The sequence below is a fragment of the Arachis duranensis genome, chromosome 6 (assembly GCF_000817695.3).
Source record: "Arachis duranensis cultivar V14167 chromosome 6, aradu.V14167.gnm2.J7QH, whole genome shotgun sequence".
Lineage (NCBI taxonomy): Eukaryota > Viridiplantae > Streptophyta > Magnoliopsida > Fabales > Fabaceae > Arachis > Arachis duranensis.
In genome coordinates, this window is record NC_029777.3 from 17702399 (window position 1) to 17727157 (window position 24759).

Consider the following 24759-nt stretch of genomic DNA (forward strand, 5'->3'; position numbering starts at 1 on the left):
ATGTATGAGATGTTGCGTGAGAGAGTGGTGAGGTTTATTGTTTTGGTATTATTGGGAAGCAAAGTTGCAATGAGAGCAGAAGGTGTCAATGGACAATATCCGGCATTATTTGCATTTGGAGACTCAATCCTTGATACCGGAAATAACAACCTCCTTGCAACAGCAACTAAGAGTAATTTCCCTCCGTACGGTAGGGATTTTATTGGAGGAAAACCAACCGGAAGATTCGGTAACGGCAAAGTCTTATCAGATGTCATAGGTATATTATAATATAATTTTAACTATCTAATGATTCTTTCCTCCATATATACGTATATAAATTGTTTTTCGAAATATTATACTCATAGTAAATAATTAATTAGTTCTTAAAAAAATATTTATTTTTTAAATTAATTTTTGAAAAATTTTTTTAATTAAATTCGTTTTTAAAATATTTTAAATTAGTCATATTAATCTTTTTATCATTTTGTTTGTTTATGGTGTCAAAATTTACTAATGTAATATGTTAAATGACATCTCAACATACACTTAAAAATTTTAATTGACTATTAACATGATTAATTTATAGAATGAGATCAAATCAACTCCAAAATGAGAGATTCTAATATCTCAAATTCTCCTTACAATTAGGTTTTGATTTGATCTAATTTTATAAATTTATTACGTTGATAATCAATTAAGACTTTTATGTATATGTTAGAATGTTAGTTATCGTGTTATATTAGCAAATTTTGACACCATTAACAAATAAAGTGATAGAAAGACTAATATGACTAATTTAAAATTTTTAAAAGACGAATTTAATTAAAAATTCTTTTCAAAAACTAATTCAGACAATGAATAATCTTTCAGAAGTTAATTTAATCATTTACTCATTATACTTATTATCGACTTAAAATTATATTTATGTGACAAACTCTTGTTCTAACTCATTCAAAGCTAAAAGAAAGGAACTTTACTATAAATAATTTAATTAAGATTTTTCTAATCAATATAGTACTCTAATAGGAACATGGATCAAGAGTTTTAGGCCGAAAAAATTTTTGAACTTTGTAATACATGTTCAAATGTTTGTGATACGAGGGTTCAACTAAAATTTAATAATTATTATTTATATCTTTAAGTACTAAAATATTTAATTTAATTTTATATATTTAATTTTGTTTATTTAATTATTAACAGATTGAGTTTTATGTTAGTAAATTTATTTTTTTATTTTTAATTTAATATAACATATATAAATATATTTTAAATTATTATAGATATCAAACAAAAATAGAAGGAGTGAAAATATATTTTTTATTTTGTGATAAAATTATATAATATAAATAAATGAGGTTGAGTGAATTTCTTCTTGTTATACAAGAAATTGAATAAGAGAAAGGTAAGTGATGTTTTTTGTCTGATTACAAGTTAATTATCCAAACTATAATATGGATAAGACTGAACAACTCACTTCAAAAAATTAGATAATAAATTAAGTGATTTTTTTCATTTAATTTCAATCTATTTCTTTTTATTTTTATTTTTAATTTATTTTTTATTCAATTTTAATATTTGCCTTTTTTATTTATCTAACATGCAATATTTGATCTTTTAATTGTTTTAATAAGTGTGATCTCTTTTTATTCAATATTTATTTTATATATATTTTTTTAATTTCACTTAAAAGCATGTACAACAAGAGATTATATTTGATTAAACAATTTAAAAAAAAATTGAGATGATTCATTTGCTTTTGCAACTGTTATGTCTTTGTTTCCCATAGAGAAAAAAAATAAAAGAAAATTAACAAAAATAGAACTTGTGTTGTACGAAGCTGGGGCTTTGGGAATCAAGGACATATTACCAGCATACCTTGACCCATCCTTGAGCAACGAAGACCTTGTAAGCGGCGTGTGCTTCGCTTCTGCGGGAAGTGGGCTTGATGATACGACGGCCCGAGCACAGGGAGGAGTTTTGACTATGTCGGCCCAGCTAGAAAATTTCAGAGCCTACATTGGAAGGCTGAAATCAGTTGTTGGAGAAGCACGAGCCAATTCCATCATTTCAAATGCCCTCTATCTTATCTCTGCCGGAAACAACGACGTTGCCTTCACTTTTAATACCTTGAAGATTGCCATGCCATTCCCTCTTTACGTGAATCAATTAATTGGGTGGAACAACGCTTTTCTGCAGGGCCTATATCAACTTGGAGCAAGAAAAGTGTGGGTTCAAAGCACAGTGCCATTGGGGTGCTTACCTGCTGGGAGAACCACAGGTGGAGGACCCTTAAGGCTTTGTGCTGAGGCCGCCAATGGAGAAGCACGCATCTTCAATGCCCAATTAGCATCATCTCTTCAGTCTTTGCAGTCCACCCTCCCTGGCTCTTCCCTTCAATTCATTGATGTCTTCACTCCATTTCTTAATATCATACAAAATCCTGTTGCTTCAGGGTTTGTAAACGCTGCAAATGGATGTTGTGGAACTGGAACATATGAGGTGGCAGAGACATGTAATATGCTAGTTCCTACGTGTCCAAATCCTGCATCTTATGTTTTCTGGGATGCTGCCCATCCTTCTCAAGCAGCTTACGCCCGCGTCGTGGCTTCTATATTATCATCCAAACCCAAACTTATCGATAATTATAATGCTTCCACCTATTATTAATTACCCTTCCTTTACAAATAATAAATTACTAGCTATAGTATTGTACTAAATATTCTCATAGCATGTTTTCTCGCAAATAATGTTTCATTACGATATGATATTTTTTTCATACAACAAGCACTGTACTATATATATCCATCTAATAAAATTTTATAAATTTCAGAATTAATTTGGTATGTTATATATCATAATACTTTGTTTTTTTTTCTATATTACAACTTTGGAAATTGCTATAGAGTAACAATTCTAGGAAAAATTGTTAGAGAATTACTTACTGTTGATCAAATACAAAATAAATAAATAAATAAATAAAATATGTATATTTTATTTATTTATATTAAAAATATATACATATCATTTTCAAACAAATAATACTTAAATCAATTATCTTGACTTGACTAAAAGCAACAAAAGAGTAATTAATTTAATTAATGATGAGAGATGAACAATATACATATAATTTATACTTAGCTTATACCAAGGTTTTATGTAAGTATTGAGACAGCAGGTCGTAGAAGGAAAAAATTTTAATTTTTTATTTGTTGATTGGTGGTAATAATAATAATAATTCTCTGGTTGAACCGTCTTTTGATATCCACCTAAACTTATATCAAAAATTAGCTACAAATTAATTAGTTATATATATATTATTTATATTTTTTTCTAATTAAACAATCAATCACTTAAATAATCAAAGATGTTGCAATAGAGTCACAAACAAAAAAAATGTTATAATAGAATAATCAAATAATAAATACGCTTACAATAATATTGGTAAAGTAACATAACGAAAGAAAGGAAAAACACAGAAGTACAGAACACCTGATACTCAAAACAATTTTTTTTTTTGGTATTCATTCTCAAAACAATTTAATAGTAAAACATTTATAGACAGGAATAATCTGAGTTGAGAAATAAAATAAGGAAAACAAATTAATTCTTCTTCCTTCATAAAGATCTAAGATTTATTTTTTTCCTAAAGAAAAAAAGAAAAAAAAATATAGTGCGTGCTTGGTATAATTTATTGGAGTGGTGCTTAAGCAATATAATTAGGGGTGCTTGGTAAATCAAAAGTATAAGTATACTTTATATTTGATAAATAAAAAATTATCTTCTTGTGCTTTTAGTTTCTTAAAATTAATTTATGTTTTTAAAATTAAAAAGTTTGATATAATTTTATTATATATTACTAAATATTTAGATTTATTATTTATGTTAATTAAATTCATTTTAAGTTTCAAATGTAATTTTAGCAAATACAATTATTACAATTTATGTTTATACTTTATAGTTATTTTTGTGTTGATTTACTAAAAATTTAATATGTTAATCATTTTTAAAAAGTTATCTTCAAAAAACCATATTTAGTAAAATATATAAAAATACAAATTTTACCGAATCACGCAACAAGACATTTAGCATTGGCAAAAGCATTTAATTAAAGGACAAAATTTTTTGATAAACAACTAGTATAAAAAAAATAATATAATATTTTCAAAAAATATATATTTAAATTAGTTGAAATTTTGGTCCAAACCGTTTATTTTCAAATTCTTTTTGCAAAATATATGCATTAGTCAACTAAAAGTATAAATAATGCTGTAAAAAAACCTAATTAATATAATGATATTATCAAATTCTATTTATATATATAAATATATGTTTGTAGTATTAATGGAAAAAGGTGTTATGCATTAATGGTCAACACAATTGGATATACGTGGCCGCATGATATTTATGGACACCAGTCTCTGATTCTCTGACTGACCAATAAGTTGCGAGAGAATCATGAAGAAAAACAAAAAGTGCATGTATAATAAGTTATTTGTGACTGTGAGAAAATGGTGAGTGTTGTTGCCTTGGTTTTCTTGGGCACCATGTTTGCATTAGTAGCAGCAACAAATGGTGGACAGTATCCAGCATTATTTGCATTTGGAGATTCCATTCTTGATACCGGAAATAACAACAACCTTGCAACTTTAACCAAGTCTAATTTTCCTCCTTACGGAAGAGATTTTATTGGAGGAAAACCAACAGGAAGATTCTGTGATGGGAAAGTCCCATCAGATCTTATAGGTAATACATTCAACGAACTACCTTTATAGGATATATATTTACTTATTCATTATTGTAGATATATACTAATCTTTATTCTTTAATTTTCTGATAAAATAAAATCATGTCACATATAAATAATTGGAACGCGGTGCGTGTTACATATTTAGCGGGAGATCTTGGAATCAAAGGCACGTTACCTGCATATCTTGATCCAAATTTGCGGAATGAAGATCTTTCCACGGGTGTAAGCTTTGCCTCAGGTGGAACAGGAAATGATGATCTCACCGCTCAAACACAGGTAAAAGAACATACATTCAATTTTAATTTTAGCTTATTCAATAATAAAATACAAAAATGATTAGCAGGGTGCTTTATCACTATCGACACAAATGAAAAATTTCCAAGAGTGCATAGGAAGGCTAAAAGCATTTATGGGAGAAGAAAGAGCGAACTACATAATATCAAACAGCTTGTATCTGCTTTCATCAGGAAACAATGATATTGCCCTCACTTATTCTTCACCACTCAGAAGCAGCATTCCTTTCCCTTTATACGCTTCTCAATTAGTTGGCTGGACCTCGGATTTTCTCAAGGTAATAATTCGTTACTTTAATTAATTCGTCACCAATTCCAACATGCATGCTTACCGTTATATATGACGAAGCAACTATACGATGCCGGAGCAAGAAAAGTGTGGGTTCTGAGTACATTGCCATTGGGGTGCTTGCCGGGAGGTAGAACTGTAGCAGGAGGTCCTTTAAGATTGTGTTCTGATACTGTTAATAGAGAAGCTCAATTATTCAATGATCAATTAGCATCGGCTGTTAGTTCTTTACAAGGCACACTTTCTGGTTCTGCCTTTCAATTCATTGATATCTATGCTACACTGCTCAATATCATACAAAATCCTTTTAGCTCAGGTTAGTGTGGCTCTCATCATGTGCTATTGAATCATCATATATATCATGTATGTTTAAGTTAATTAATCATTTCAGGGTTTCTAAATGTTGCAAATGGATGTTGTGGGACTGGACTGGTTGAGATTGGAGAGACATGTAAGTTAGCCCTTGGTTCCTGCCCAAATCCTGCAGCATATGTTTTCTGGGACGCTGGTCATCCAACTCAAAGAGCCTATGAGCTCATAGTCTCTTCTATACTGCCAAAATAGTCATATATATTAATCATTAACATCTCTAAATAATTAACTTTCTTTTCTATGCTCTCATTTAATAATAAAGTCTGTGTGAACGCCTCCTCGCCGGCATACAATATTTAATTTAAAGGCTCAATTAAATACCCAAATTCTTAAGCCTTAGTCTTATATAGGAAGAATTTCAGGTATTTTAATATTGGTGTTCTAGAATTCTTAAAAGTAATGGAGAAAATTGTGCTTTTCACATTTGTACGTGTAAACCAATTAAAGAAAATAAATGCAGATCATACTGGTTTCTTTGTGTTTTTTGACACAAGAACTAATAAAAATAAATATTTATTTTATATTTTGAGCTAGTTAATTGTTTTTTTTTTTTCAAAAGTTAAAGCAGAAAATAAATAATTTTTTTACAATTTTTGAGAAGCAAGTAAAAATCTATTTTTATCATAAGCGAAAGTAGAAGGAGTTGAAAAGAAGAAAAATCTGTCATTAATTTTAAAAAGATAAACTTGCAAATTTATCTCTATATTTTTTTCAGAAAGACAGATTTCTTCTTTTAAAAAAATATACCTTTTAAATGTAATATTATACGAATATTAATGTTTTTAATGTTAAATTTTCTTTTACGCTGAGTTTAAAATAGGATATAATTCGTTTCATTCCAGTGCCTTATTACATGAAAAGTAAATTATAATCCTAAATAAATATCATCATTTGATATTAATATAATGTTTTTTGGTGGCCTCGCTATATAAATATAAATTAATTTCGTTTGAAATGATTGATAATATGTATATTGTACATAAATAACACTATCTATTTATTTAAAATCTTTTTTATAAAAGTTGTAATGTGTAAAAATAATAACTTTACTTTTTTGCTATTTAAAGAATAATCTCTCATATTTTTTTCCTTATGTAATTAATTTACTTATTAAACTTCATTATTGTTTGCCTACTAAAATTAAAAAAGCGGTTTTTCATATATTCTTTTCAATAGTGTGTTTATTGTCCTAGATATATCTTAAATTCTTTAATCGTAATCATTCGAAGAGAAAAAAATTATACAATAAATCATATTATAAAAATAAATTATTTACATATAAATTAACTATATGATCATTACACAAAAGCATCACAAAATTTATTATTATATATACTAATCTTACATATATCTAATCTCAGGTATAAACTATTTTAATAACTATGTGAATTATTATTAAAATGGTGGTCTATTTTCGACTTTTTTTTTTAGTCCCATTGGACGATGTCGAATTGAGTAATTTTGTTGGACCCTAAAACAAAATATTAATATGGCGTATCAGAAATTGTTCCTATATAATATTGTAGAAAGATATTATTGTGAGACGAAGAATAATTATCACTCAAGTTTACCTCAATCCAATCTATTTTAATTGATCCGTCTAGTAATAATATAATAATCTGCCTTTCATAAGGATTGACATTAAACATGAAATGAAGAACAAGAGAGGAAATGAGAGAGAGAGAGAATTCTGCAGAGTTAGTTTGGTGTAAGAATGAATTTCTGGTTTAGGTGATCTATATACACGTACATACACGTGCGTGCTTGCACAGGCTACACTCTAACTAATTGCCTAACTTCTAAGTTCTAACTAACAGATTCTATAAATATCAACCCAACTAACATTTTTTCTCGAGTTGATAATTATGCAGAGATCATAATTGTCAACTTGCAATGAGGATTTGCAACTACCACCTTCGAACATTAAGATTGTGTTCTGAGATAGTCGATGGAGAAGCTCAATTATTCAATGCCCAGTTAGCATTCGCTGTTACTTCTTTGCAAGCGCAGGGTTTTCTAATGATGTGGTGGGAGAGGGCAAAGTGAGATGGCAACTACATGTGTTCAAGTATCTTTATCCCAAGGACATTAGTTAAAAGCATTATTAACTTTTTCCAATATTCAATAGGAAAAATATACGTGAACAATAATTATAGTGAACAATATGAACAATGGGGTTACAAATATAAATTATTCATAAATTTAATTAATGATATAATTAATTTAATTAGAATAATAACTATTTTTTAAAATTTGAAAAATCATCTTTTTGGATAAGGAACGGATACTCGTTTCTTATCCTCTGAAACCATATCTCCTCCCTATCTTGGTGGTCCTTCCCAATAACAAAGCCAACTTTTTCCACCCACTCAGGACCTACGCTGCCTTCTCCTATTCCGACGTCCGATCAGTTCTCTAAGCGGAGAAAATTTTTTTTCACCACACCCCACAACCAGCGCACCGTGCAGCCCGTCCTAAGTCTCCGTGATCACGCACTGTGCAGCCTCTGCAGTCCAAAACCTCCACCATTGCAGCCTCCACCATATTTCATTTCTCACTCTCGGTGGACCTTCCTCGTCCTGGAAGCCAGCCATCGCCGCGCACCTGCAGTCGATGCCGCCTTCCTTTGCGCCAACGTCCGACCAACTCTCCAAGCCACGAATTTTTTTTTACCCACAACCGACAACCCGCGAACCGTGCAGCCCCCGCAACCCACACGAAGCCAGTTCGAGCACCGTCGCTGCCGCGCTCGCTCCCTTGCACTGTCCTTGACTCGCCCCCTCGCACCGTCCCTTGTGCGCCTGTGCATTGCTTCTGCTCCCTCGCGCCGACGCTGACTCGCCCCTCGCTGACTCGGTGTCGAACATCCTCTACACAAAGCAACAAAAATCACAACCAGATTCTTCCTGTCCTGGTTCCTATTTTTTTTCTTTTTTTCTTTTATTTAAACTGGTATTGGAATAAACCTTATGAAATTTCCTGATGAAAATGGAGAACCCAGACCGAAAGTGATTGGAAGCATATTGGATCATCCTGCTTATAACATTCTGCATATTGGAACTCTTTTTGTTGTTAGATAATTTGTAAATTTTTTATACGAGTTATGTGGGATAAATTGAGAACTGTCATATGCCAATTGGTCCAATTATAAGAGAAACAACTAAGAGAATAAAAGAAGGTTTTGCAAACATGGCTAAATCATGTGTTCAGGAGATGCATCAAGAATTAGGCAAGACAATGATTAGCGTTTATCAAAAGTCAAATGTCTTACTATTTTACAAGATGCATTGAAGACCCTCGTTAATCAAGATGTCACCTTCTTAGAATTTATTTTATATTTATTTTATTTTTGTTGTTTGTTTGTTTTAGGCTCAGATATTATTTGGCCCATTTTTTTTCTATTCTACTGAACTTATGAGTTAGGGTTTTAAATTTAAGAGGTATAAAAATCCTCTAAGACTTGGTAGCCACTTTTTTCCTTAATTTTGATGAATGAAATTTTCTTTGAGTTTCTTTGAGAAACTTGGGTGTTATCAGGTGAGGTAGAGTGATTCCCTGAGCTGTTGCATCAGGAAATCAAATTGAGGTAGAGGGGTCCCTTTCTTTGATCTTCCATCTTATCCTGGGTTACGTTCCGTATCATTTGGTATCAGATTTCAGGTACTAGATTAATTTTCATTAGTCTACGTTTATCCTTCTTGTGTTCTAAATACATTAAAAAAAATCCAACCACATATAGACAGTTTATCCTTACGTCTTATTCTTTTCTTGTTGATTGGATTTTTCATTCCTTTTCCTAAGATTATTATCTGTCCTTGCTGCTTTTGTGTTTCTCATTATTCTTTTCCTCCTTTCTTTCCTATTAGTTTATTATCTTTCTTCTCATTATTAGAAAAAAAAAAGAGTACGCACTTTGAAGTTTTTTTCTATTATTAGTAAATTTTCTTTTGCCAACACATCTTGAGTACAAAAAAAAGAGAGTACGTACTTTAAAGTTTTCATAGTAGCACTTTAGCAAAGTAAAAAAAAAACGTTGTATTTTTCTATAAAGAAAACAAAGCAACAATATCAAAAAAAAAGTAACAAAAAAAAGAAAAAAAATATATACATACGTTATTATTATTATTCTTATTCTTATTATTTTTATTTTTTTTATTATCCTTATCTTGTGTCTTTTGTGTCTTTGTCCCTTTTTATTATCCTTTCCATCTTTTCTTTTATCGTTGTGTCGGATTTTCTCTATCTTTTATTTTTGTTTGATTTCTAAAGTGCAACAGTCAAAGAGATTCAAGAGTGGTAAAAGGCAAGTGTGGTAAGTTCAATAGAGGGTAAAAGCCAATTTTAAAAATAAACACGAGTGTCCATCTTTGAGTGAAACACGTGAGCGAGTGATTGTGAGGTCCTTTCTATAACATTTTGTTACAGGTTCATTGTTATGACAACTCATTCCGAAGATACTGTAGTTGACATGGAGTTGATGCAAAAGGTTATTCAACACTTAACCAATCACTTGACTAAATTGGAAGCATGGAGGCAAGAGGTGACATAGACACTATCCAAGAATACTAAACAAGGACCTTTTCGAAATCGGCGTCTTAATCATGTACCTTCTGATGATGACTCTGATGGGGTTATAACACCTCGACACAAAAGTCAAGATTGCAATATCAATGCCATCAAGATGCAAATACCACCATTCAAAGGGAGAAATAATCCTGAAGTTTATTTGGAGTGGGAACGTAAGGTGGAAAGAATTTTTGCTTGTCATAATTACTCTGAAGCAAAGAAGGTTCGTTTGGCAGCAGTTGCATTCTCTGACTATGCCTTGCTTTGGTGGGATGAACTGGTGAAGACAAGACGGAGGAATGATGATCACCCTATAGAGTCTTGGGATCTTATGAAGCGCCTCATGAAGAAATGATTTGTGCCTTCGTACTACTACAGGGAAGTGCATCAGAAGTTACATCGACTGACTCAAGGCTCCAAGTCCGTTGAAGACTACCATAAGAAAATGGAGATGCTTATGATTACTGCCAACATAGAAGAGGATACTGAGGTTATTATGGCACGATTTGTAGGTGGTTTGAATAGAGCGATTGCTGATGTGGTGGAGTTACACCATTATGTGGAGATGGAGAATTTGGTCAGTATGGCCATGAAGGTGGAAAGGCAACAACAAAGAAGAACACCAAGAGGCTTGTCTCATGCTAATCCCAAGTGGGACTCTCGTGGTGCTGACACAACAAAGACTATGAATATTGAATCCAATGCGTTGTTTGATGCTAAGAAGAAGAAAGGTACTTCTAACTCTTCTTCTGCTACTTCTAGGCATCGAGATATTAAATACTTCAAGTGTCATGGTATGGGTCATTATGCTAATGAATGCCTAAACAGGAGATTGATGGTTATTAGAGGAGATGATATTGTGTCTGATTCTGATCATGGTGATGATTCTGATCATAATAGTATGCCACTTTCGGAGGATTATTCCGATGGTGATGTTGAGTATGCAGTCCATGGTGAATCTCTTGTTGTTAGACGCGTTTTGAATTTTCAGGTGAAAGAAAAAAGTCTAGAACAACGCCACAATCTTTTTCACACTAGATGCTTGGTGGGTGGAAAAGTGTGTAGTCTAATTATTGACGGCGGGAGTTGGACTAATGTGGCTAGTACACTTATGGTGGAGAAATTAGGTTTGACATGTGTTCGACATCCTAAACCATATACGTTGCAGTGATTGAATGACAGTGGAGAGATCAAGGTTGACAAATAGGTGACAATTGCATTCTCTATTGGCAAGTATGTTGATGAGGCATTGTGTGATGTGGAGCCAATGTAAGCTTGTCATTTATTATTGGGGCGATCTTGGCAGTTCGACTGTCGAGCATTTCATGATGGTTACATGAATCGATTCTCCTTTGATTTTAATGGTCGCAAGATCACTCTTGCTCCTTTATCACCTAAGGAGGTTTACCTTGAGCAGTTGAAGCTTCAACAGGATACCAAGGGGAATGTGGGATGTGAGATCACAGAAAAATCTGAGAGAAAAGAGGCTATGAGAGAAAAGAATATAGCAAAAGGCCCAAAGGTGAGTGACAAGAAAGAAAAGAGTCCATGTCATGAGAGTAGTACAAATACCAAAAAATTTGAGAAAGTTGAGAGCAAATTGTGTTTCTTTGCAAAAGAGAGAGATTTAAAGAGTGCTTTAATAGGCAAGAAAGCTTTGTTTATGGTTCGGTTTCGGGATACTTTATTTTCTGACACTGACCTTAACCTAAATTTGCCAAATAGCTTTGTCTCTTTGTTGCAGGAATTTGCCGATGTCTTCCCTATTGACGTACCACGTGGTTTGCCTCCATTACGTGGGATTGAGCACCAAATTAATTTTATTCTTGGTGCTAGCATTCCTAATAGACCAGCCTATAGGAGTAATTCTGAAGAGACAAAGGAGCTTCAAAGGCAAGTGGAGGAGTTATTAGCCAAAGGTCACATCCGGAGAGTATGAGTCCATGTGTTGTACCAGTTTTGTTGGTTCCAAAGAAGGATGGTACTTGGCGAATGTGTGTGGATTGTCGTGCAGTCAATAAAATTATGGTAAAGTATCGTTATTCTATCCCTAGGTTAGATGACATGCTTGATGAGTTATATGGTGCATGCATATTCACTAAAATTGATTTGAAAAATGGGTATCATCACATTAGAATGAAACCAGGGGATGAATGGAAGACTGCATTTAAAACAAAACATGGGTTATATGAGTGGTTAGTAATGCCTTTTGGGTTAACTAATGCCCCTAGTACTTTTATGCGTCTAATGAACCATGTTTTGCGAGACTTTTTGGGTAAATTTGTTATTGTTTATTTTGATGATATTCTCATTTATAGCACTTGTTTGGATGACCACTTGTCACATGTTTCAGCTGTTTTGGAAGTGCTTCGAAGAGAAAAATTATATGCTAATCTTAAAAAGTACACTTTTTGTATTGATCGAGTTATATTTCTTGGTTTTGTTGTGAGTGCGAGTGGAATTGAAGTTGATGAGAAAAAGGTAAAGGCTATTCGTGAATGACCAACGCCTAAGAATGCTTCTGAGGTACGAAGTTTTCATGGGTTAGCTGGGTTTTATAGAAGATTTGTAAAAAAATTTTCTACCATTGCTACGCCTCTCACAGAGGTTATAAAAAAGGATGTTGGATTTAAATGGAAAAGGGAACAAGACATTAGATTTCATACCCTAAAAGACTGTTTGTGTTCTGCTTTTATTCTTGTTTTACCTAACTTTGATAAAACCTTTGAGATTGAATGTGATGCTTCTGGGATTGGTATAGGTGCTGTTTTAATGCAAGAAAAACGAGCCATTGCCTTCTTCAGTGAAAAGTTGAATTTAGCTCAGCGTAAATATTCAACATATGACAAAGAATTATATGCTTTGGTTCGGGCTTTAGAGGTTTGGCAACACTACCTCTTACATAAGGAGTTTGTGATTCACACGGATCATGAATCTTTGAAGCACTTAAAAGGACAAGGTAAGCTTGATAAAAGACATGCTAAATGGGTGGAATTTATTGAAACATTTTCCTATGTGATTGCCTTTAAACAAGGTAAAGATAATGTCGTTGCTGATGCTTTATCTCGGAGGTATGCTTTGATTACTACACTTACCTCTAAGTTATTGGGATTTGAGTTTTTAAAGGAGTTATATGTCACTGATTCTGACTTTTCTGCTATTTATGCCTCTTGTGAACATAGTGCATTTAACAAATTTTATAGACATGAAGGTTTTCTGTTTTGTGGCAATAGAATTTGTGTGCCTGCTTGTTCTATGAGGGACTTACTTGTTCTTGAATCACATAATGAGGGTTTGATGGGTCATTTTGGTGTGCATAAGACATTGGATGTGTTATCTGAACATTTTTACTGGCCACGCATGCGTCGAGATGTTGAAAAATTTTGTGCTAAGTGTGTTGCATGTAAACAGGCTAAATCTAAGTCTTTATCACATGCAGTGGCGGAGCTTAGTTCAGACAAGGGGTGGCCACGGCCCCCCCAAATTTTTATTAAAAAAATTAGTAATACTTTTTCAAAAAATAAAAAATAGTTCAATTGACTCAAATATTTTATTATGACTTAAAATACTAAAGTTCAATCTTCATTTCTTGTTTTTATTGCACAATAGTTTTAGTTTTAAACATTCAAAACGTATCGAATTTGGACTGAATTGAGTGTATTCGCATTTTGCAGCTCTCTATTCAATAAGCAACACTCCTTTTACCTTTGAGTTCAAATATAAAAAATTAGGTATTTTTTATTTATGTAATTTAATATTATTTTATATTTTACTATTTATTTAATTTAATTTTTTTATATGATAAAAAAATATTAGAATATTCAATAAGTATTGATATTATTGTATTTGTATAAATTGATAAAAAATTTAATAAATATTATAAATTTTAATATTTGTCCTTCTAATTTTTTTATATATTTTATTGGATATATATTCAAATTTTTATATAAAATAATTATAAAAAATCAAAAAGTTGATGATGCAATTTTTTAAGAGGAAGGCTAATATTCAAAAAGGAAAACATATAACTTTTACAATATCAACATCTGTAGATAGTTCTTCTACTTCAATGAATCACGAAAAAAGTAAGATACAACCTTCAAAAGTTTAAAGAATTACATCTCATGAGTTTGACCTTAATTCTTTGGAACGATACTCTGAAAAACGGCTTCAAATTTGGGAATATCACCCAAATTAGAGAGATGATGTTAGATGAGCTTATCTTAAACGGGTCTATATTAAAAGTATCTTGACAATTATCTTCTATCTGGCCCCCCAAAATTTCGTTTCAAGCTCCGCCACTGATCACATGGTTTGTATGCCCCCTTTACCTGTTCCTATGCATCTGTGGGTTGATATTTCTATGGATTTTGTTCTTGGTTTGCCTCGAACAAAAAAAGGACGAGATAGCATCTTTGTTGTGGTAGGCAGATTTAGTAAAATGGCTCATTTTATTGCATGCCATAAAACTAATAATGCAATAAATATTGGTGATCTGTTCTTTAGAGAGGTTGTGCGTTTGCATGGTGTTCCCCAAACTATTGTTTCTGATCGTGACGTAAAATTTTTGAGTCATTTTTGGAAAGTTTTATCGATAAATTAGGCACAAAATTATTATACTCTACTACTTGTCATCCTCAAACTGATGGTCAAACTGGAGTAGTAAATAGAACATTAGGGACCTTATTACGTGCTGTTGTTGGTAAGAATTTAAAAACTTGGGAAGATTGTTTACCTTTTATTGAGTTTGCTTATAATAGAACTATTCATTCTTCTACTGGATTTTCTCCTTTTGAACTTGTTTATGGTTTTAATCCTTTAACTGTTTTGGACTTATTACCTTTGCCTTTGAGTGATATTGTTAGCTTGGATGCAGAAGGTAAAGCGGAAAAGGTTAAAGCTATGCACTTGAAAGCACGTGAATTGCTTGAAAAGAAAAATAAGTTGACAGCTCAACGGGTGAATAAAGGTCGAAGACATCTTGTCTTTGAACCTGGTGACTGGGTATGGGTTCATTTGAGAAAGGAGAGGTTTCCTACTCAAAGAAAATCCAAGTTAGACCCTAGGGGTGATGGTCCATTTCAAGTGCTCGAAAGGATTAATAACAATGCTTATAAGATTGACCTTCCAGGTGAGTATAATGTATCAGCCACTTTTAATGTCTCTGACCTATCTCCTTTTGATTGTGATGCAGATTCGAGGACGAATCTTTTTCAGGAGGGAGGGAATGATACGAGTCATGTGGGACAAACTGAGAACTGTCATATGCCAATTGGTCCAATTACAAGAGCAACAACTAAGAGAATAAAAGAAGGTTTTGCAAACATGGCTAAATCATGTGTTCAGGAGATGCATCAAGAATTAGGCAAGACAATGATTAGCGATTATCAAAAGTCAAATGTCTTACTATTTTACAAGATGCATTGAAGACCCTCATTAATCAAGATGTCACCTTCTTAGAATTTATTTTATATTTATTTTATTTTTGTTATTTGTTTGTTTTAGGCCCAGATATGATTTGGCCCATTTTTTTCTATTCTAGTGAACTTATGAGTTAGGGTTTTAAATTTAAGAGGTATAAAAACCCTCTAAGACTTGGTAGCCACTTTTTTCCTTAATTTTGATGAATGAAATTTTCTTTGAGTTTCTTTGAGAAACTTAGGTGTTATTAGGTGAGGTAGAGTGATTCCTTTAGCTGTTGCATCAGGAAATCAAATTGAGGTAGATGAGTCCCTTTCTTTGATCTTCCATCTTATCCTAAGTTACGTTGCGTATCAATTTTCTTAATGTTATTCTCAATTCCAAAACCCCACAGGCCTGCAGCAGTAGCTTCTGCTAAGAATGAACTTGAACTTGTACATCAATAGATTGGTTTCCATTATTATTATTTTTTTCTTGTCACTAATATTGTGATTTATATTTAGTTTCTTTATTGTTCTAGTTCTATCACCAATTGGAAGAATATGAGAGATTTGGAACATAATATTGTTCATCCATTCAGTTCAATGAGAAAGTCTTTGTTTTAGTTTGTCATTGATGTTATGATTATAGAATACTTGATAATAAGAAGAAAAAAAAGATTTCATCTGATTTTATCTTGATAAATGACTCTTGTCACTGCGACATATTGAAATGAAATGATACTAGTACGTGGTCCACTACATTACATTTCCTTTCTCAGCAACTAGCTAGTGAAAATCAGAGAAAGTTAAAGAGAAAGAACAACCCTGATTTGTCATGGAGTTTCTGCATTCTAGTTGAAAGTGATATCTTTCATTTTAAACGAAGCATAGCAAAAGGATTTGAAAGCTATGTTCCTATCCTATGTATCCCCTGTAATGTGCTGAATGAAACTTGTGCTAACATATTTAAATCTGAACTTCCTTCCAATTTATTGAAAGTCAATTGAACAAGTATCTTTTCTAAGGGAAACCTTTTACTACATTTATGTCCATATATATTACAATGACCTTGTAGCAAGCTAAAGGTTAATTGCCACTAAATCATTTGACTACTGAGCAGGTAATTGATAAAAGATTTCACATTTGATTTATATAGGTAGATTTTCATTAATATACCATTTATTACTTCATAACACATTACTATTAGCTCAGAAGCATTATTTTTCTTTCTTCTATCTTGATGAAACCGTCATTATTCGAGTCTTGTTACCTATTAGCATTACTTTTCTTTCTTCTATCTGGATGTTCATTTTACTAGGTATACAGATAGTTATTTTCATTGTTAAGTAGATGTTTGGTTGTTAGTATTAGATTCAAGTAGATACAATTAAATTATATTGGATGTTTAGTTTTATAGGTATGTAAATGGTTATTTTCATTTTCAAGTGGATGTTTGGTTATTCGTATAAATTAATTATTATATACCTTATGTGAATACATAAAAAGCTAAATTGTGGTAGATTAAAATAACGAACTATAATTATTATTCAATTATTACATTTGAATTAAAGTTTATAGTGATTCGTTCATAGTGTGATTGTATCTACATTGAAAAAGAAAAGAACGTATTCCATATATTACTATAAACTTTAATTCAAATATTTAATTTTTTTAAAAATCTATTAATAAAAAAAAATAAAAAAGCAAATTTGATAATTAATTTTTTCTAAGAACTAAAATATTCAACTAAAATTATTTTAGAAATTGATTTAATGTATTACTCTAAAGTTCAAATTATGAGTGTAGTCAAAGGTAGGAAAGGGGAAATATTTTTCCTGCTGGGTCAAAGAAGGGGTGTGAATGGAATGATTACGATGCTAGCAATTAAGATAATTAAAATTAGTATTTAGGGAAGGGGGTGTTTACAAGTATATCAATGTTAGTAATCTAATTGGGCTAGTTTATAGGGTCCGTTGTTCATATTGTTCAACTAAGTCATTGTCTCTCTAACATTCTCCTTTTCAATATGTCTTTAAAAAATAGAAAAGTATAGGTAAACAATGAAAATACTAAACAATATAAACAATATATATATCGGATGTTCATTTTACTAGATGTACGGATGATTATTCTAATATTAAGATTTAGATGGATAATTTAGAGATATAGTGTGTTTTTATTTGATTAGTAGTTGTTCATATTGTTCAAAAAAATCATTGATTATCTAGCATAACCCTTAAAAAATTAGTTAACGTTTTCTATTTAGTTGTTAAAATTATATTCTTATAGGAGAATAGTGATTCTTTCTCTACTTTAATTAACTATCACAAAATAATTAAAGAAGAATGAAAAAGTATATAATAAAAAATGATCGACCTTATCATAATTATTGAGTAAAATTTTATACTCCATAAAGAATCATAGAATTTCTTGTTAGCAAAATAAGTAGTAGTATGTAATGAAACCAAATAATTTTTTATATATTTAATTGAATCTATAAATGAGAAGTTTTAATTTTTGTAGTGAATTGTAAACCCAGTTATCAACCTAAGAAAATAATAGACTCATTTATATTTTTATACTTATGCACCAACTCATGTCATCAAATAAGTATAAATAAAATTTATGCTATTATTTTGTTAGTGTTTTCTATTTATTTTTTTTATCCAAGATAGTAATTTCATTAATAGAAAAAATAGTAATTCCAAAATCAGCTGACAATCCTTGGCAATGCTGAAAGAAGTTACAGATCAGATGCGATAAAATGTTCTATAGCAACTTTGGAAGGACAAAAACAGCTTCATCTTCAACAGTTGCAGGAAGTCTCTGTCATTGTATATGTCAAGCTCGTGCTATGTTACGGGAAAGAAAAACATGAAGATAACTTTACCAATTCATTAATCTACTTCATTGTAATAAAGTTTGATTAATTTCTTCTTGGTGGAACTTTTCTATTTCTACCCCCGGTGGATGTAGTGTTTTCTACTTTTACCAATGAGTTAGTTGAGTATAAAAAATATGAATTACCGTACCATTTTTTCATGGAATTAGCACTATATAAGAGTGAGAGTCTGTAATAATATATGAACCTACATTAAATTCGTAGTTGACAATCAAGTTCATAATTGCATCTTTGGCCGCCATTATTTTGTTAAAAAATATCTTTTTTCAATAAAAAAGATTTTTTTTTATTTTTTAATGTATTTAGCAAATTTCTAGTAGTAAAAGTAAAAGTATTAGTAAACTAAAAAAAAATATCTTTTTTGAGAAACTGTAATTTACATTTTTTTTTAAAAGATCTTTTTTTCTTAAAAAAAAAGATATTTTTCATGTAATAAATAAATAAAAAAGTACTTTTATATTGTTATACCTAAACATAATTGATAAATAAAAAGACCTTTTTACATGAGATATCCAAATATAAAATTACTTTTACTTCTCGGTAAGATATTTTAAAAAAATATAACTTAAAAAAAATTTCTTAAAAACTCACCCAAACAAACCCACAATACCATAAGACAAGAAAAAGGGAGATGTATCACTTCTCCTTAGAGATATACATTAGCGAGATTAGTAGTTTTTGACTTTTTGTTTACTAGTTACTACTTTGCATTTGCAGTCTCGATCCTTGCTGCCGGAAATAACTAACTTGCAACATTAACCAAGAACAATTTTCCACCTTATGGAAGGGATTTCTCGGAAGATTTCCTGATGGAAAAATTCCCACAGATATATAAGTATATTATTAATAACTATTAAGACAAGATGTGTAGTCAATAGTGTGTGAACAACAACTTCATCACATAATCTCCATTGTTTTTTATACAACAAATAAAATAATATAATAAATGTTTCATGCAATTAGCGTGGGGTTTGGGAATTTAAGAAGCATTACGAGCATACCTCGATCGATCCCACTGCTTTTTGAACATCCCAGAGGCACATTTATAAGCGTCACTTGGGAATTTCGTTTCGGGTTTGATTGTGTTAATTTAATTAGAAAATACAGAATAGAATATAACTTTTGGTAGACTTAATTTTCTGCAACAGCTCTTGGAAGTACTATTCCCAACATGCTGGCAATAACGAAGAAATAATGGTTTACCTTCACTGTTATGTAAACCCATCAAAGATCAAATCAAATCAAACATAAGACCTGATAGCTACTCAATGAAGATTTTATTATTGTCATCATATGAAGATACTTCATTTTGACCATTAGATAATAGGTGATAAAACTTGATTTTTATTTGAAGTAAAAGTGTTTACCTTTATTTAAAGTATTGCTAAACAAATAAGTTACACTTTTTAAACAAAGATCATCGCGAAAAGATGTTTTTAGCATCTTCATAAGAATAGTTACCTCAATAAATAACTTATAACAAATTTACATAGTAACCATCCAATGAGATATCCACACATGCCACCATAAATCAATAACATTAAATATGCCTCAATCAAAATTCTCAATTTGTCTGTCCAATTTCATAATCTTTTAACTTTAGATCGTAACAATTGTGAACAATTTTTATTTGTTTCCACAACTCAAACTCAATTACGATCAAAATCGAACTCAGCAACCGTAGGAAGGATTAACTTCCATGCAACCTCTGTTCCCATCACCTCAAAGAAAAAAAAAAGGGAGAGAGGGCATTGAAGAAGAAAATGCCAAAAATCAGGTATTGCAATGCTGGATACTAGACGCCTGACAAGGCTAAGAAATTTAAGAAATTTAGAGTGGGGTAGATTATGTAGGTACAGTTCTAATTCTTGTTGACAAGAGCAGCAGTATCATCACCATTTGAGATTTGAGTAACATCAGACATCTCGACTGTACCTTCAATTTTAGCTGCTTCTTCCAAAGTGATTGTTTGAAAATTAGCTGCAAGGTTATTGAAATTCGGTCCACCAGTAGATATTGAACTGGAATCTGACCGAAAATGAGTCGCTGGCAGCCATCTCATCCACTCATTATGCCTCCTTAACTTGTCACCCTGCATACCAACATTGGTGAATAAAAACTAGCTGAACCTCCTTAGCTTGACATAAGATATTAGGAACTTACTTGCACTTCGACAATAGCTGAACCTCTTAATGAATCCAGTATCAATGGGATGTTACTTGTTAAATTTTTAACCTGTTAAAAACATTTCATACAATACAAAACCACAACTAAGGTGTTTGATATTTAAAAAAAATGTCATCGCAAAATTATGCGCTGAAGCTGAAACTTACAATTATTGCACCATGAGAATCAGGACAAAGGTAAGAAATTTGCTTTTTTGAAGAATACAAACAATCAATAACAAGATGGCATACATCAAAATAATAGTCATTTCTATATGATCAATAAAAGAAACTTTGTAAAAAAAGAAAAACTGTGTTTAGCTTCATATCTATTGTTAATCATTGTTGGTAATAACAAAATATTAGTGAATAGTATTAAAGCAGAGTATAAATGAACAAAATATTCATTCACTACAATAAAATCTATTTTTAACCCTCATTGTTTATGAATCAAAATGGCAATGTTGCAATTAGCGCCTAACCAAAATTACTCTATACCCATAGGATGAATCTTTCACCCAATGGGGAATGGAATTAGTTTCCTCCAACCCCTCCCCCTCCCTCTCCCCCAAAAAAAAAAACGATTTCAAATATATGTAAAGAAAACTTAAGGGTTCCATCCATCATCAACACTAGTAACATCATGTATGTTCATTACAAAGATTCCAACAAAAAGATCAACCAAAAGGATAATGAGAAATCTAAAATTTGAGGTTTTGCACAAGCAACATTTAAAGAGTATTAAAAAGAATAATGCTACACATCCAACTCTTTTTGTTTAACCTGGTTTATAAAGACTTGAATGTATAGCATTACTCTATTAAAAATTTACGAATGGGATTTCAGACCATCAATCATGCAGTACAAGAGAATATAGTACATCTAAATTTCAAATAAACAACTCCTATTTGCTAATACCACTCCAGCCAGATGGAGTGGTACTACTTCAATTATGACTCAATATATATTTGGCAAGAAGCCAAGAACAACAAAATCATACAAATAAAAGGAAATACATACTTACTAGGTGAAAAGACACCAAGGCATAGATCCTAGGTATATAACAAACTTACAACAGAAAATGTTAGGCCGACTAACATAGTAAAACAGAATATTATTCCATTCACATAGATACAAACCGTTTCAGTTACTAAGATTTACTCACCAATATCTATAAATCTTACTTACCATTCAAAAACCAACTTATAAGATGTAAGCATATATTCAAATTCCCTACAAGAAAGATGCATGAAGTATTGCTTATTATTAAGCCACAATCAACTTACACGAGGAAAGTTTGCTATCAACGTAATGGGAACCCAACCCTGTTCATCCATGTTGGACCTTAAATATTCATCTTTTACTAAATTAGCATCACTGCAAAAAAAATAAAAAAAAAAGCATAAATAAAGTATTAAACTGTCAAAAGCTTCTTAACAAATAACAGATAGACATCCAAATAAATTCACCTAAAGTAGTATTCAATTTGCTTGATAATCATATTGTTAAGAGGAGAAGAAGTTTCTGCATGGAAGAACATCGTAGGAGGAGGAGGAGGAGGAGAAGGAGGAAGAGGAGTGGAAGGAAAGAATGGCATGCCCCTCATGGGATCTACTTGTACTGGTGAAACATATAATAAGTCTGAAGTGGAAATAAAGGAGTGTCAGTAACAAATCAGTTATCAGTAACACATCTAGAAAGGGAGATAACACTCACCCGGACCATGGAAGCCCATGTGGTTAGCATAGGGTGAGGATCCAACATGTGCGGGGTTAACAAATGAAGGAGCATTCGGTGGTGGGTGCCTCAATATTCCCCCTGGTTGGTGTACATGAGCATCTCTAGCATTCCCATAATTGGCACGATCATGATCACGCCTACTACCATAATTATTATGATAGGAGCCATCTCCCCTAGGATGGGACCCAAAATTACCCCGGCGAGATGAACCCCGATGTTCAGATGAACCCCGATGTTCAGTCATCGGAGGCACAAAATTCCCAACAGGTGGTCTTGCATCCCAGGTATTACGACGATAATGATCTCTTGGAGAATGGTCTGGAGCTCCCGGCATGACATTACTGTAACCAATTGCTGGTGCAGGAACTGGGTATACAGGAAAGGGTGGTGGAGGTGGCGCAACATTGGGAAAGCCGCTTGAAGAAGGACCAGACCCAACGTTGCTGCCACCTCCACGCTTCATTGGTCTTTGCCTATTAGGTATGTTATAAGTTGTTGCAGAGTTGGGTTTTGCATGGCTAGTAGCTTGTCTTTGGGGAGCGTTCGAAGTTACAGGACCCTACAGAACAATAGCAAGGTCACACAAGCATATAATACTTAGTAGCTACCATTCTTAGCGTGTAAATAATATAAACCCCTTGTTTATGAGAAATATACTTATACTTTCTTGAGAATGGCATAACACTTAATAAAACAAGAAACAATCTTAATTGTCTTTACATGACAAACCCTATGACCACATCATCCATACACTAAAATTTATCCCCTTTTCAATTGTACCCATATGCTAAACTATGTAGTCACATGTAGGATTCACCATAACTGCTTTGTGTTTGCTTCTCTTATATCAGTGTGATTTGATTATCAGCTGTTTCGCACACATAGTAAGTAAATCTAAGCTGGCATCTAAGACGGCGAAACATGAAAAGATCAAAGGGAATCTTCTTGGTTTCAATGAACAACATTCAATAGAATCAGGGCATGGATTGGAATCAAACCTGAGATGTGGAGAGAGATGCATCTAAGGCAGTCTTGGAGGATGATTCGGCGGCCAATTTGGGAGTCCCTTTGGTGGATTCAGACAAAGCAGGCCACGACCCTCCCATCACAAGACCGGCCTCAGATACGACCCCGTTTGAAGGTTTATTCCACGCGGGTTTCTTGGACCTACCCGCATTGCCCTCACCGCCATCGGAGCTATCGGGAGGAGCTGTCACAACACTCCTGTTGTCCACCAGCGGCGAGGCAGCTACGGCCTTTGGGGAGGAGGAATCTGAAGAAGGCAGCTGCTCCGGGACTGACGCAACGCTGGCAGCAAGGGAGGAGGAGGAGGAGGAGGCAGAAGACGGCAGCGGCGGCGATTGGGGAGTCCCGGCGGTGGATTCGGGTTCGGCGCCGCGGACAACCTGAGCCCATGGAGAAGGGAGATTTTTTCGCGGGAACTTAGGGCTGTCGGATTCAGGGGGGACCGCCGTCATCGGCGGGGAGTGGTGGTTAGAGGAAGATTCCGTTGTGTTAACCATTGCCAATTAGGGTTTCTAGTTCTCCTCAAATTTCTGTATTCTTTTTATTTTATTCTTTTACAAAGTGAAACTAAGAAAGTGCGGAGATTGTGATTGTGATCAGTATAATAGAAGAACCCAACAAGAGGATCAAATAAATAATAAATCAGAAAAAAGTAAACCTAAGGAAAAAAAGGAAAAAAAATTTATAAAAATAAAATAATCAAGGTTTGTGTCTAGGCGAGGAACTTTGGGGGTTATGATAGAAGGTAGAATATGAAAATAAAAACACTGCAATCTCTCTTCAGTCTTCTCAAGTCACAGCACAAAAAACCTGCGATCTCTCTCTTTCTCTCTCTGCCCCTCCCTTTGTTTTGTTTTGCTTTGCTTTGCGGCTCAACAACACCACCACAAGCAACACACAACAAACAAAGTGTTGGTGTTATCAAAAACCTATTTATGTCTCCCCGTACCCTCTGTTTAATTTATCATCCCCCAGTTTTAGTCATGCTTAATAAGCTAATCAAACCTACTTATTATTGTTTAGTCACCAAAAAAAAACCCACTTATTGTTTTCGTTTTTCTCCTTTCTCACGTAATTTGAGATTTAAAAAATTAATTTAATTTTGATGTATTTTTGTATATAATAATTTTATACATACATACAATTACATAATATTATATCATAAAAATAATTATTTTTTATATTGATTATATAAATAATTATTTAAAATTATAAAATTAATTAAATAATTATATAAAATATTTTATATCATCAATACATAATATTTTAACATTT

At 32.3% G+C, this 24759-nt stretch overlaps 3 protein-coding genes across 3 annotated transcripts; 2 read left to right on the forward strand and 1 right to left on the reverse strand.

The window, feature by feature from the left end:
- On the forward strand, nucleotides 1–2649 carry LOC107493194 (GDSL esterase/lipase At1g23500-like). The gene is made up of 2 exons (XM_016114282.3): nucleotides 1–259; nucleotides 1820–2649. Exons 1-2 carry the CDS (start codon nucleotides 1–3, stop codon nucleotides 2647–2649), a joined length of 1089 nt encoding a protein of 362 aa, XP_015969768.1.
- Nucleotides 2650–4451: 1802 nt separating this feature from the next.
- Nucleotides 4452–5996, forward strand: LOC107493193 (GDSL esterase/lipase At1g73610-like). Its single transcript, XM_016114281.3, has 5 exons — nucleotides 4452–4725; nucleotides 4875–5005; nucleotides 5073–5300; nucleotides 5372–5627; nucleotides 5703–5996. Exons 1-5 carry the CDS (start codon nucleotides 4491–4493, stop codon nucleotides 5873–5875), a joined length of 1023 nt encoding a protein of 340 aa, XP_015969767.1. The 5' UTR covers nucleotides 4452–4490; the 3' UTR covers nucleotides 5876–5996.
- A 14084-nt stretch (nucleotides 5997–20080) lies between these two features.
- On the reverse strand, nucleotides 20081–24436 carry LOC107493238 (la-related protein 1B). The gene is made up of 6 exons (XM_016114334.3): nucleotides 23457–24436; nucleotides 22435–23017; nucleotides 22188–22359; nucleotides 22005–22095; nucleotides 20717–20788; nucleotides 20081–20645 (listed from the first exon to the last, which is right to left on the reverse strand). The coding sequence occupies exons 1-6, from the start codon at nucleotides 23979–23981 to the stop codon at nucleotides 20415–20417; spliced, it is 1674 nt and encodes a 557-aa protein (XP_015969820.1). The 5' UTR covers nucleotides 23982–24436; the 3' UTR covers nucleotides 20081–20414.
- Between the last annotated feature and the right edge of the window lie 323 nt (nucleotides 24437–24759).

Bases quoted from the DNA above. Each gene is read 5' to 3' on its own strand.
- LOC107493193 (XM_016114281.3), top strand. From the start codon at position 4,491: ATGGTGAGTGTTGTTGCCTTGGTTTTCTTGGGCACCATGTTTGCATTA. The intron at 4,726-4,874 runs GTAATACATTCA...TTACATATTTAG, and splicing joins AGTCCCATCAGATCTTATAG to CGGGAGATCTTGGAATCAAA. The intron at 5,006-5,072 runs GTAAAAGAACAT...AATGATTAGCAG, and splicing joins ATCTCACCGCTCAAACACAG to GGTGCTTTATCACTATCGAC.
- LOC107493194 (XM_016114282.3), top strand. From the start codon at position 1: ATGTATGAGATGTTGCGTGAGAGAGTGGTGAGGTTTATTGTTTTGGTA. The intron at 260-1,819 runs GTATATTATAAT...TGTTGTACGAAG, and splicing joins AGTCTTATCAGATGTCATAG to CTGGGGCTTTGGGAATCAAG.
- LOC107493238 (XM_016114334.3), bottom strand. From the start codon at position 23,981: ATGGTTAACACAACGGAATCTTCCTCTAACCACCACTCCCCGCCGATG. The intron at 22,360-22,434 runs GTGAGTGTTATC...TTTCCACTTCAG, and splicing joins CATGGGCTTCCATGGTCCGG to ACTTATTATATGTTTCACCA. The intron at 20,646-20,716 runs GTAAGTTCCTAA...GTTGGTATGCAG, and splicing joins CAGCTATTGTCGAAGTGCAA to GGTGACAAGTTAAGGAGGCA.